At 39.8% G+C, this 13,927-nt stretch overlaps 1 protein-coding gene across 1 annotated transcript; it reads left to right on the plus strand.

Annotated features, from left to right (window-relative positions):
- The first annotated feature begins 12,398 nt into the window (after window positions 1-12,398).
- Window positions 12,399-13,115, plus strand: LOC113273603. Its single transcript, XM_026523267.1, has one exon. The coding sequence runs from the start codon at window positions 12,399-12,401 to the stop codon at window positions 13,113-13,115; it is 717 nt and encodes a 238-aa protein (XP_026379052.1).
- The last annotated feature ends 812 nt before the right edge of the window (window positions 13,116-13,927 follow it).

Below are 13,927 nucleotides of genomic sequence, written 5' to 3' on the forward strand. Positions count from 1 at the left end.
GTCCTGCTAAGAATCCGAGGAAACGAAAACGCTCCGGGGTTCCTTTTACCACCACCAAGGTATCTTCTTCCTTCCCAATTTGCTTTCTTCTTCTCTCGTCATCCCTTAACCTCGTGGATTTCAGGACGATCCTCCTACCTCTCGCTCCTCTCAGCGTCATCGTTATGGATTGGATTTAGATGGCATTACTCAAATTCACTCCTCAGTTTTTCCTCAATCTGGCCCCCCACAGTATCAACAACTCCACTCATCTCGCGAGAATATTCCGTTGCGAGCTGCTGCTTCTTCGTCTAGAGCTGATCATCATACCAACGAAGCGGAGGAACCTGGTCTTCTTCCCAACTTGAATTTCTTAAGGGAGATATTTGTTTCAAATCGTGGAAATCCCTCCTTAAGATCCGAGGCTACCGAATCTTTGGTCAATCTCATTTTTAATGATTTTTTGGCTGAAGATCAATCCTTTATTCTGAATGCTTCTTTGAATCTTTCTATGGAGCAACATTCTTCCATAATGGGTTTGGTGAGCTTCTGTTTAATATTTGTTTTTCCTTTGTAATTCTTACCTAACATTTCTAGAGCAAATCTTTTATCTTTCAGGAGCAACACCGCAGCATGGCTCATCTCGTTGAGCTTCGGGGGACTCGGGAATTAATGAATAAGTCTAGTGATCGTATCCTCCACCTAGACAAACAGCTTACAGAAGAAAAAAAGATTTCGTCTGATCTTCGCAGTGAGTTTCCCTTCTTTTGTTACTTTGGCACTGCCCCTCTCTTGATGTCAGCTTACCTGTTTAACTCCTTTTCCCCTTTAGGACATGAGCAAGAGCTTAAGGACCAGGTATCCATCCTATCCCAGGTGAAGAATAATCTTTCCAACGAGGTTTCCAAACTTCAAGAGGATATTCAGTATTTGCACGAGGATCTTGATAAGATGACGAAGGACGCTACCTTACTTGCGAAACGACTTCGTAGGAATGCTCAAGACGAGAAGGTTCGGCTCTTTAATGAGTTCTGCGATTCTCAATGCATTCCTCGTGTTTCTTTGGACCTCGAAGTATTTTATGATGATGAACCTGAACCTATATCCAAGGAACCGACTCCCGCTGTTAATGAGTTTTCCCCTACTGACGAGGATACTGAAATCGATGGGGATGATGAAGGTACAGAAACCGATGAGGATCATGAAGACGATGATTGAGGATGCCTATTCCCTTCTTTATTTTGAATTTTGCTAACGTTGTAACCTTATAAGTTATTTCTATTTCAGGATGTTTCGGATGTTTATCATTTTGTAAATAAATTATTTCCCCTTTTCTCACGGCTTTGCTTCCACAATGTTCATCTCTTGTTCATAAATATGTGTTTGTCTTTAATCTCGCAGCTTTGCTTCTGCGAGGTTCACCACTTATTCGTAAATATGTGTTTGCATTTGTCTCGTGACCTCGAATAATGGCGAGATTAGGGTCTCTTTGCCTCTATCTCGTGCCTTTGCTTCTGCATTTTTGAACTTTGTTCCAAGTATATACTTTCGAAAGATACTGAGTCTTGTGAGGATAATGATAAAGAAGAACAAAAATATAAAAGTATATACTTGCCTCTTGTTCTTGTTGAGCATTAGATGATCAATCCAGTGTCGCACAAGTCAATATTTTATATTTACTTTGTTTGTTTAGGAGATTTGTGTTTTCCTGGTAGCTTTACGAGGTCTTATTGTGCCTCCTAATTAAGGTCTTATTATGCCTCATCCTTTTTGAAGGATATTAATTCGATGAAGTGTCAGGCGCTTATTACCCTTTCAGATAATAATCCATCTACCTCGTCTTAACATTTATTTTTTATTTTCCTCCGCGACAATGCGACATGCCTAGTTATTCCCATGAACATTATCCCCATGACATTGTCGTCTTTTTTTGGTCACACAGCTCCCTAATCTGGAGGGTTTCATCCCTTTATATTCCTCCTGATTTCCCCTTCAAGGAGGTTAACCTTAACATGCATGTTGGTGTCCTCCCATCCGGTTATTACGACAGTCAGTTATTTTCGTGACTTCTTATCACCTTCGCCGATGTGGCTTGGGATTACGAAGTCACACCCTAAGTGAGGTTTCTTTGGGATCGAGTGCACCGTAACCAAGACTTGCCAAACGGACATGGCTGGTAACGCTCCATACGTCCCAGGCACCCGCAGCTCAACTGAATACGTCGGCGCCTTGGTCACATTTCTGCACCCCTTACTGAAGGACATCATAAAAGGGACCCTCAGCGGATAGGTCTTATTATTGCCCCTAGCTTATCTCTCTGAGAGTTGTTAACAACATGCGTTAGGTATTGCCTCTTGCATTTTCATGCGAACTAGGGTGCATGTCGTGGATTCTCAGCCTTCCTAGGCGAAGGTTTTAAGTTTCTCTAGAAACTGCTTGTTTTGTGAATCTTTTTCTCCTCCTAATGTGAGGTCTTATTTTCCTTTGGTTATCTCGTGAGTTTTGTTTGTTTATTCCAAATACCTTTCTCTTATGTGAGTTGATTATAAAAGAGATATTTCATTAATAGACTCCATTCAACTACACTTTGTTTCCTTTACTGCATTATACGTTACATTCATGGATAATATTTTTTGATATACACTGGATTCCAAGGATGGTCTAGTTTTCGATCTTTCCTCTTGTTCTCGCCGTATATTATATCCCCTTCTTCGTCTGTGTCCTTTCCCTCGCAATCCTCCAACTCGTACGCCCCATTATCAACTACCCTTTTCACGATATATGGGCCTTCCCACGTAGGCTCTAACTTTCCTCCTGATCCCTTTTGGTATGGGGGTATTTCTCGTAGTACAAGCTCTCAAGGTGCGAAGCTTCGGGGTTTTACCCTTTTTATATATTCCCTTGACAGCCTCTGATGGTAATTCGTCATCTGTTGCAACGCAATTTCCATGTTTTCCTCGAGGTCGTCCAACTTTGATAGGATCAAATCTGAATTTAGCCCTTTCTCCCATGCTTCCTTTCTTGTGGTTGGAAGGATGACTTCGGCAAGCAACACCGCCTCAGCTCCATATGTCAAACAAAAGGGTGACATTCCCGTTGCATCTCGCCTGGTGGTTCTATAAGACCATAACACATTTGGGATCTGTTCACACCATCCCTTATGATGACCATCCAACTGTTTCTTCAATGTGTTTGCTAGTGTCTGGTTCGTAGCCTCCGCTTTCCCGTTGATTTGTGGGTATAACGGAGCCGACTTCCCAAATTGAATTTTGAATGCGTTGAACAACATTCTTACATTTTCTCCTTCAAATTGTTTCCCATTGTCCGAAACGATCATGACTGGTATTCCAAATCTACAAATAATATGCTCCAGGATGAAATCGTACACATCACCATCTCGCGTGTGTTGCAGGGCTTTGGCTTCCACCCATTTTGTGAAATAATATCTTGCTACTATCAGCTACCTCCTTTTCTTTGTCCCGGTTACAAATGGTCCCACAATATCAATTCCCCACATGGCGAAGGGCCAGACACTTAATAAAAAGTTTAAGCTCATGGATGGTGCATGTATCCTTTTCCCAAATCTCTGACATGCTTCGCATCTCGTGGAGATGTCCTTTGCGTCTCTGTGCATATATGGCCAAAAGTACCCTTGTGTCATGGTTTTGAGAGCTAATGAATGGTTCCACTGTGACTACCAGCGTCCCCGTAGTGAATTATTTCATAATTTATATCCCCTCTTTGCGTGACAAGCATCTCATCAGCGGTCCCAAATATGATCGTCTATACAAGACTCCTTCTCTCACCTCATAATTCGTGGACTTACTTTTAATTTTATTTACCTCTTTCCTATCTCGCGGAAGGTCTCCTTTCATTAAATATTTATATATGGGGGCTCGCCAATCATCATCGCTTATTCCCATACTTCCTTCTTCGACCATCATCACTTTGGACTACCTTTCTTTTCTGTTTACTGAGGGTTGCATTAACCGCTCAATCATGATGTGTCCGACTTTGGATCTTCAATCATTGAAGCTATAAAATCAAGTGCATCCGCATGTCTGTTATTGTCTCGGCCTATGTTCCTCCAAATAAGGCTTCGTATCTTCATTAAGTATTCTTTCACGAGTTGGTGATACCTTTGCATCACTGGATCAACTGCATTATATCTTCCTTCGATTTGGTGAACCACAAGCTGCGAATCACTGGTGATTCATACTTCGTTTAATCCAATTTATATTGCAATCCTTAAAGCTTGTATCACCGCTTCATATTCAGTCTCATTACTTGTTGCTTTGTATTCCAATCGAAAGCAGAACACTATCCTGATCCATGTGGGCGAAGTGAATACTATTCCTATTCCTCCTCCGCAGCTGTTTGACGATCCATCGATGAATATCTCCCATCTTCTGGGATGGCTCTCCTGTAATAAGTCCTTAGGGTCTGGCCGACTGTCATCTACATCTATCATTTACTCTATGCTTTCGTCTTCTTCTGAGGGAAATTCAGCGAGAAACTACGCGATTATGTGCGACTTCGTAGAAGTCTGTACTTCATATTTATGCCCTAACTGATCAATATGGGTATTCCATATTTCTACTCACCCAACTCTCTTTGAGTTCTTCAAGACCGATTCTATATGAATTCTCGTAAGGACTTTAATTTTGTGGTTCTGGAAATAAGTCCGCAACTTTTGCGATGTATGATACAATGCCAGTATCAATTTTTCAATCTTTGGGTAATTTGTCTCCGCGGAATTGAGGGTTTTGCTAACGTAAAAGATTGGTTTTTCTACCCCCTCATCGCTCCGAAGTAAGACGACACTGATAGCGTTTGGTGTTGCCGCGAGGCAAAGCAACATCTCCTCCCCGGGTTCGGGTTACTGTAAGATTGAAAATTTAATGAGGTGCTCCCTTATATATACCCTTCAAAGCCTCCTCACACTCTTGCGTCCATGCGAACTTCGTCCCTTTTGTGTGGGTAAAATACCCGACGTCCACGTGTCAACATCCTAAGGGATGAATATATGATGAGGTTGGAGCACCGAATCATTCGTTGAGAGAAGGATTTGTCACAGTCGAGGAAACTGCACAAGCACCACATGAATGACGCGTGTGTATAAAGGTCTAATCTTCTCAAACGGTCAAGTCTAAAAAGCAAGACCGTATTTATGAAGGATAATAACAAGACTTGGGTAGTTGGGCATCGTGACGGAAGACTCGGACGATCTATACTACGACCCAGAGGCGATGGAGCACGAGGTTCTCCACGGAAGGGCAGCACGATCCAAGGGAGAGCGAGACAACTCGGAGGGAGGACCAAGTATGCCATCGCGAGGGACGGTATAGAACGAGTCCGAGGGAGCCAGGAAGATGGAAGACAGCTCACCCAACTCGGACGATCAAGTGACCACGAGTTTATTCTGTCTATAAATACCAGTCCACGTACTAGGAGATGGACAACTTATGTAATCTTATATGGTCTTTCTACATAGAATTCCTGAGAGAGACTTAGATAGAGAGTAAGTGAGAAATCTAGAAGAGATCTGTAACACTTTCAAGGGTAAGACCTTATAATCAATAAGAAGACATCTTCTTCTCCGTGGATGTAGGTCTTCATGGCCGAACCACGTTATATGCTTGTGTCAATCTTTACATTTTATGCTATTTACATCATGTTCATGTTGAATCTTGTATGTTTAAGTAGTTTTTAGTCTTTAATCTTACTTGGGTGTAGTAGTCAGAAAATATGCAGCTACATTTTGGCGCTAGAAACAGGGAGGTATGAAGATCTAATCTACCTCCCTAACAAAAGCTGTATATTGTTTTCATAATTTCTGTAAGAGAATTGTTTTCACACTAGAAAGTAGATTTATGTTGAGATGAATGAGTAGAGCTCGGACTAAAAAATGATCTTCACGATCTGAGAAGTCTAGAAGAACCTCAAGATCAACAGATCTACGTTTTTTCACTAATTTTCTTTAAGAATTCTTGTTATTTTCAAGATTTTTAAAGTATTCCTCAAGTAGCTCAGGAGAGTTGTCGATCAGAGTAAATATGATGTTTTAAACGCTTCGGTGCTCAAACTATCTCCTCCATGAAAGAGCTGGGAAGACATGCCAGTCAGTAGGCTACATAAGGAAGCAATCACCTTATGAGAGTTGAAAAGATGAACTTTTCATGATGTTCATCATCAAACTCACCATAATCTTGGAATATCCTTCTTAAAAATTTAAATTTAAGTCAAGGGGAGGAATGAATGAGTATATAATCATTCATCAAACTCAAAGTTTGTTTGAAATCATAAGTTAAAACATGATGAGATATATTTCCTAGAATGGGAAAACGTACTCAATCGTCATAATTTGATTCTTTCCCTATAGGGATATGGCGTGTTGAAGGAGATATTTCCTCGAAAAGAGGGGACTGGAAAAACACCTCTTCTCCATCATCAACACCTCATGCAAAGAGGGATGTTTTGACATTTTCACATGTCTCCAAAATCTACTGCAAAGTCTTCCTGTACTAAATTGTCCAGTCTGAACTATGACTTAGTAATTGCATGTGACCTGCAAATTGAGGGTCCCACTTTTCTAAAAGAAAAGACAAATTAAGTATTATTGCATATGTTGCAGGGAAGGTAATGGTGATGCGACGATCTACTCGTGCGAGCCAAGGAGAAAATGGTGGAGCCCAGACAGAAGGATTCGACGATATGGAGCCAGGCGAGGCTCTGATCCCAGGCGAGGGACAACCCGATGACCAATATCGGGAAGGACTAACTGATAATTCTAGCTCCGAAGGAGAGGAAAACCACTCTGAGAAGCGTGATGATATTCATCTTACTCAACCAAGAGGGTTGAGCCGCTTTCCGAGACAAGCAGAAAAAAGTGAGGCCAAGAAGGATAGCCCTTCAGACCTCGCAATGCTAATGCTGCCATCGCAGCCATCCTGAAAACCCAAGAGGCCCAGGATAAGAGAACGATGAAATTAGAAAGGCTTAATAGAAAGCTGGAACGGAAAAACCGCAGGCTAAAACACAAAGTAACAAAGAAGGTACCACTCACCACCATTGAAGAAATCCCAGAGGAGGAAAACCCTTTCGAGCATCTGCAAGACGACGAACGAATTAACATCCCTGACACCTCGAACGAGGAAACCGCGGATCGATTTCCTAAGGGAAGTAGAGGTATGCCCGACCACGAGGATAGCCTATCCGGGGGGTCATCAGATGTTGATCCCAAACATGGACGAAACAAGAACCAAACTGACGAAGTAAGTATTGACTACGAGACCGAGAATCTCGCAGCCACAAACCCAAAACGAGGAGAGAACTCGAGGTCAACTCGCTCTAAGATTGTGTGATATGTTGAACAATCGGACGATGACTCAAGGCGATCAAGGCATCGCCCCCATGAACTATCTTTCTCGCCCGAGAGAGCTCTGGGAAGAAGAAAGAAGTCCGAAACCAGGCGAAAGAGGATGAACTCCAAGCCCGAGTCAACCGACTCGAAGCAATGTATAGAGAAGCTACAGGGAAGCAAGAGAATAAAAAGTTTGCAGTAGTCATGCAAGAAGAAGGACAATCTCCCTTATCCGAAAATCTACTAAGATTGCCATTCCCAAGGAAATGCTCCCTACCGGTGTTCACACCTCCGTTCACAGGAATAGGAGATGCAATTGAGCACCTTAGGATTTATTGTATGACACTGACCCAATGGGACCACTACGATGTGGTGTAGTGTAAATTTTTCCCGGCTAGTCTAAGAGATGAAGCCCTATTATGGTATAACAATCTACCCAAAGGCTCAGTCAAATCATTTGCTCACCTATCCGAGCTGTTTTTAGAAACATATATTCATAACAGTCGAATCCGACCAGAAGTTGATGCGCTGTTTCAAATATCAAGAGGACCAAACGAGTCGCTCCGCTAGCTGGTGACACGATGGAGAAAACTATGTGCTGAGGTCGGAAAGGTCCCTGAAGACTATGCGATCTTAGGTTTCAAGAATAGTCTTAGAAAGGAAGAGCCTCTTTTTGTACGCATGTATGAGGCCATGCCAAAAAGCTTGGGCAAATTAAGAGAAATCCAAGAGGACTACATAGCCTTGGAGGAACTTATGACAAGATGGCAAAAGGAACTAGTAGAGGAGCAAATGTGGTAAAACCACAGAACCCTCCAGTGTTAGCCCAAGGAGCAGGGCGATCCAACAATGGGTCAACACAGTTCGACAAACATCGGACTGGAGGATGGAAAGGAAGAGACCATGCCCAACAGAAGAAGGGCAAGTTCATTGATCCAGTCTATACAAAATTGAATATCCCCATATCCGAGATCCTCAAGAAGATCGACAGACAGCATAAAATCACTTATCCATGGAACAGAGGTCAGCAACCAGAACGAACTAAAAATAGGAATGAGTTCTGTGAATTCCACCAATTTCACAGCCACACGACAGACTCGTGTAGGGACTTAAAGAAGGTTCTACAAGACATGATTAACGAGGGAAAGCTCTAAGAATACATTGCACAACCGACAACCCCACCCACCACTGGGGCACCCATACATCGTGTGGAGATCCCCCGCGAGGCACAGTACTTAGGCTGCAATACCATCTCACACTCGGCGATAACCACCCTCGTACGAGAAGGAAATATTACTGGAAGCACTAGTACAAAAATGGGCTTAGGTGACAGTTAAAAACTGTTACCAAAATGTTAAGGTGACAGTTTTGGAAAAATATTACACTGTCACTAGAGCCCCTGTTACGAAAGGTCTTTTAAGGAACTGTTACGAATCATGAGTATAAGATCACAGTTTCTTCAAAAACCTATTACTGTTGACCACTTACGGTAAAATTTTCTAAATAAAACTGTCATTATAAACAAAATTTGTTGCACTAAGGTAACAGTTCCTACGTAAATCTGTCACTGTTGACAAGTTAAGGTAACATGTTTTAAATTAAGACTGCTGTTGAAAACTCAATTACTTATACTTTGGCAACAGTTTCTTCAAAAAAACCTGTCATAGTAGGTAAAGTTTTCTAGATAAAATTGTCATCTTACATCCTTATTTGTAGCGAGTTCATGTTACAGTTGTTGGTGATATTCGGTGAGATAATTAATATCAAGATAACAATAATAATAATTACGAAAGAAATAGTGTTTCAATTGATTTAATCAATAAGTAATACAGAAATTCCCAACCAAATAAGTTAATTCTAAGTTACTGTACGACATGATTCAGTAAACTGTGTAAAAGTATTCTTAGTACTGACTAAAAAGAAATTAGCAATGAAATGGAAAACCATATCCATGTTTTGACGAAGTTGCCTTGAGTCTAACCAGTTTATAACATTTCCCAGTTCTGGATCGACAATCCTGCGGTATCATGTTACCAATGGTCGCACATAGTTTATCATTTTTCTTCATACTTCGGTGATTTCTACTTCATCGTAATTGGTACATTGACTTCCCTGCAAAAAGAAAACAAAAAATTTAAGATTAATTATTTTTCCAAGGAACAACACAAGGTCTTTTATCAGATGAATAAATGTATGCAAAAGTAGACAAGATAAAAGAACTGCCTGCAAAATTTACAGATATGGAGATGAAAATCTGAAGGTACACAATAAGACTCCAAATATGAATTTTACATTGGTGTGTACTATTCAAGTTTAGCTGCCCTTGAATAATTTCTTTCATGAATCATATGACATAAAAGATTCCAAATCACAGGTTAATAATGTTTTATTTCATAATTTATTGATACAATTAAGTTAGTGCGCCTACTTGTGGAAAACAAAACGAAATAGGACCACTTGAATGTATTTTTGTTAGGCATCCCTCCCGCGATCCTGAATGAAAATCAGCTTAAGTAAATACGAAGAGATTTTATGAGATTAAAATTTTGTTATGAAAATATAAATCTATTTGACCTTTTCATGATTTTTTCGGTTCTTGCCGTACCCCCCATGAGAATCCTGCCACAGTACCTTTTGAAGGCTCAAGTTCACACAATAACAAATAATATACATTAGATTCTAATTAAACCCTCACACTAGGTAGATGATCACGATTGCATGGCACACGACAACTTATAACATGGTACATCTACTCCAGCAGTCCATTCATGGGACATGTCCTGCAAAGCAAATGAAAACTAGCATCTAAAAATTTGATCAACAAAAGAACATCTAGAGATGGTAGACCTTAAGTATATATGACCTGTACCTAGCAATTCCACAAACAATGAGAACCATCTGTTTAAGTTCTATATCATCCAAATATTATTAGTAGCAGTATACAAATCTAAAATTATTTTAGCATAAAATTGAAGGTCAAGTTTGGTCACCTTAAATTCTGGCCATTAACCATTCCTTATGGCCTTCCATTGTTTCATATCCCAAAGCTTTGTCTGATGCAATCGGAATATAGTGTCTCAGTTTGATTGTCTCTGCTAGGTAGGTAAATTCTGGCCATCCTCAATCGAGTTGCGCCTTAGGATCCAATTTCCCATGAAAGATGCAAGAGCGGTAGTACCTCAAACTTTTTCAGCTTTAGAGGCAGGATCTGCTTAGAAAAATAGATAAAATCACTTAATCCTCAAGAAAAAGCAACATTTTATATATGAATAACTATGCTAGCTTGTGCCAGCATATCATGCTATACTAGTCATATACAGAGTGCACAAATATTACTACCATTTATATACAATTAGAGGATATACCAGACATGATTTACTTTCCTAATGAATACGACACAAGTGATGAAAATTCTTCCAGTGACAAGAGAATGGAAGGCCAAGTAGATCCTTAGCTTCCATCTTACCTGCAATATATTATATTTTCTTCTGAACGTAGCCTCTAACACCCCTAGTCATCTTCCTGAAGATCTGCACTACATAATACAATCACAATAAATCATACGTATTTCCAAAATTTTTAACCCTTTCAGGCTTTTACAAACCACAAGCCATTTGGAACAGGACTCCAAATAAAGGACCATCAAGGTCCAACCTCGCTTCCATATGATCTCGGTCATCCCCAGGAATTCGACCAAGAGCACATAGCAATAGCCGATGAATAATTAATATATCTAGCAGGAGCAGCGGAAACAATTTCCGAGAGGTTTATGAATGCATAAAAAAAAAAGAACACACTCGAAAATACGAATCAAATCAACTCTCTGAACCACAGACCGAGTTTTGGGGAATATCTATCCATCATTACACTCTCTCGTACCATCTAATGAGCCATGGGCATGAAACCGAAACTCCTCCATTACATTTAACATTTATCAAAATCTTTAAAAATAACTACTAAGGGTTATGTCTATAGTTAGTGTTAAAAATGTAAACTTGATTTTTTATCGGAAAATGGGTCATTTGTCCAAATATTTTTAAATCACGGTTCAAATGGACGAGTAAAAAATAGTTTGGTGAAATGACCAAAAAAAATAGCAAGGATGAAACTGGATTCATCCTAGCTTAAATTTAAAAAATAGCAAGGATAAAACTGGATACATCCTGTGTAAATTAAAAATAAGAAAAAATATTTGAAAATGGGCACGATAAAACTGTTTACATCCTGTCTATTTTTACATTTTTGTCCATTTAAACAGTATCAAAATCTAACTGTCCATTTCACCCAGGAATTGTTGATTTTGGTCTTTTTAACCAATTTTGTGATTTTTTATTAGCCTAGAAGAGTCTAGATAAATCTAGCATTAAGCTAGCTAAGCCGGTAGTCTCGAACTTGCTAGAAAACTATGTCTAGAGAGTTCTGAACGTGAAAAGAAAGTAGATAATATAGATTATTCTAGAATAGCCTAGGAACTCAGTTTCTACAAATCTACTCTAGAGTATTCTAGTGTAGTCAAAGTCGGTAGTTGGAGTATTTGTGCAGAGGTGTCTAGAGTCTTCCTAGGTCGGTGAAGCTACCCTATAAAAGGGATGTTGTGGTAGCATTTGAGGTGTAATCGAGTGAAAAGAAAGTTGAGTGGTAAGGTGAGAAAAGAAGTCAGTAAAAGTGTCTTTGTAAGTAAGGTTTTGTACGATTCAAAGTTTTTGAAAAGTAATAGAAGTTAATCTCCATAAACCACAGTTGAGTTTTGTTTATTCATTTTCATTACCCATTTAGTCTATTAACCGCAAATCATTTCCAACAAAGTGGTATCAGAGCCACAGATCCTATGGCTACTGAGATGTTTCCCTTCCAAATTCCTAAACTCACCAAAGATAATTATGAAAATTGGAGCATTCAAATGAAGGCGTTACTAGGCTCGCAAGATGCATGAGAGATAATAGAAAAAGGTTATGTCAAACCAGAAGATGAAGCGGCGCTACCACAAAATGAAAAAGATACGCTACGTATTTCGAGAAAGAGAGATAAAAGAGCTCTTTTCCTTATTTATCATGGCATGGATGGGTCGTCCTTCGAGAAGATATCAAGAGCAGCTAATGCAAAGAAATCATGGGAGATTAAACAAAATTCATACAAAGGCGTGGATAAAGTGAAGAAGGTGCGGTTGCAAAATCTAAGAGGTGAGTTTGAATCTCTCTCCATGAAAGAGTCTGAATTAATATCAGATTATTTTTCAAGAGTTTTAGTTGTTGTTAATCAACTAAGAAGAAATGGTGAGGTCATGAGCGATAGTCGTGTGATCGAAAAAATATTGCGGTCACTCGTTCCAAAATTTGATTATATCATCGTCGCAATTGAGGAGTCCAAAGACGTCGAATCCATGATCGTAGATGAGCTCATGGGATCATTACAAGCCCATGAAGAAAGAATAAGAAAGAGAAGCAATGAGGGAGCAGTAGAAAAATTTTTACAAGAGAAGCTCACATTGAAAGACAAAGGAGAGAGCTCTAGTAGTAATGCTAGAGGAAGAGGACGCAGCTACTACGGCGGAAGAGGAAGAGGCAAGAAGAATAACGATGATCAGAGGGGCCAGAGGTCAAGCTTCACAAGAGGTCGTGGAAGAGGAAATAATTCATGGCACAACAATAATAGGCCAAGGTATGACAAATATCAAGTTGAGTGCTATAATTGTCATAAGCATGGTCATTATGCTTCGGACTGCCGATCTTCTTCAAATAATGTCGAGGATAGAGCAAACTACGCTAGTAAATAAAATCAAGAAGAACATACCTTGTTAGTGGCGTGTAAAAGAGGTGACTATGATGAAAATTATACATGGGTGCTTGATACGGGAGCAAGCAACCATATGTGCGGCACGAAGGAGAAGTTCGTGGAGCTTGATGAATCAGTTTCCGGTAACGTGACGTTCGGAAATGGAGCGAAAACTCCTGTGAGTGGTCTTGGAAAAATCTTGATTCGGTAAAAAGTGGAAGTCACCAATTTATTTCTAATGTTTACTATGTCCCTAACGTAAAAATGAATATATTAAGTTTAGGACAACTCTTAGAAAAAGGCTATAGGATGAATATGGAGAACCTTAGTCTTCTCATAAAAGATAAGAGAGGAAAACTAATTGCCAAAGTGCCTATGACGGGAAATAGGATGTTCTATCTGAACATTCAAAATGACGTCGCAAGATGTCTGAATGCTTGTGTGAAAGACTCGTCATGGCTTTGGCATCTTAGGTATGGACACCTCAATTTTGTAGGATTAAAATTACTGTCCAAACAAAATATGGTTAGAGGTTTCCCAAGCATAGACCACCCAGATCAACTTTGCGAAGGATGTTTACTTGGGAAACATTTCAGAAAAAGTTTTCCTAAGGAAACGTTTTCAAGAGCCACAAAACCACTGCAGTTGGTTCACACAGATGTTTGTGGACCAATAAAGCCAAGCTCGTATGGTGAAAATAACTATTTCCTTATATTTGTCGACGATTTTAGTCGAAAGACATGGGTTTATTTCTTGAAACAAAAATCGGAGGTTTTCTCCAATTTCAAGAAATTTAAATCCCCCGTGGAGAAA

This window comes from Papaver somniferum, chromosome 1 (genome assembly GCF_003573695.1).
Source record: "Papaver somniferum cultivar HN1 chromosome 1, ASM357369v1, whole genome shotgun sequence".
Lineage (NCBI taxonomy): Eukaryota > Viridiplantae > Streptophyta > Magnoliopsida > Ranunculales > Papaveraceae > Papaver > Papaver somniferum.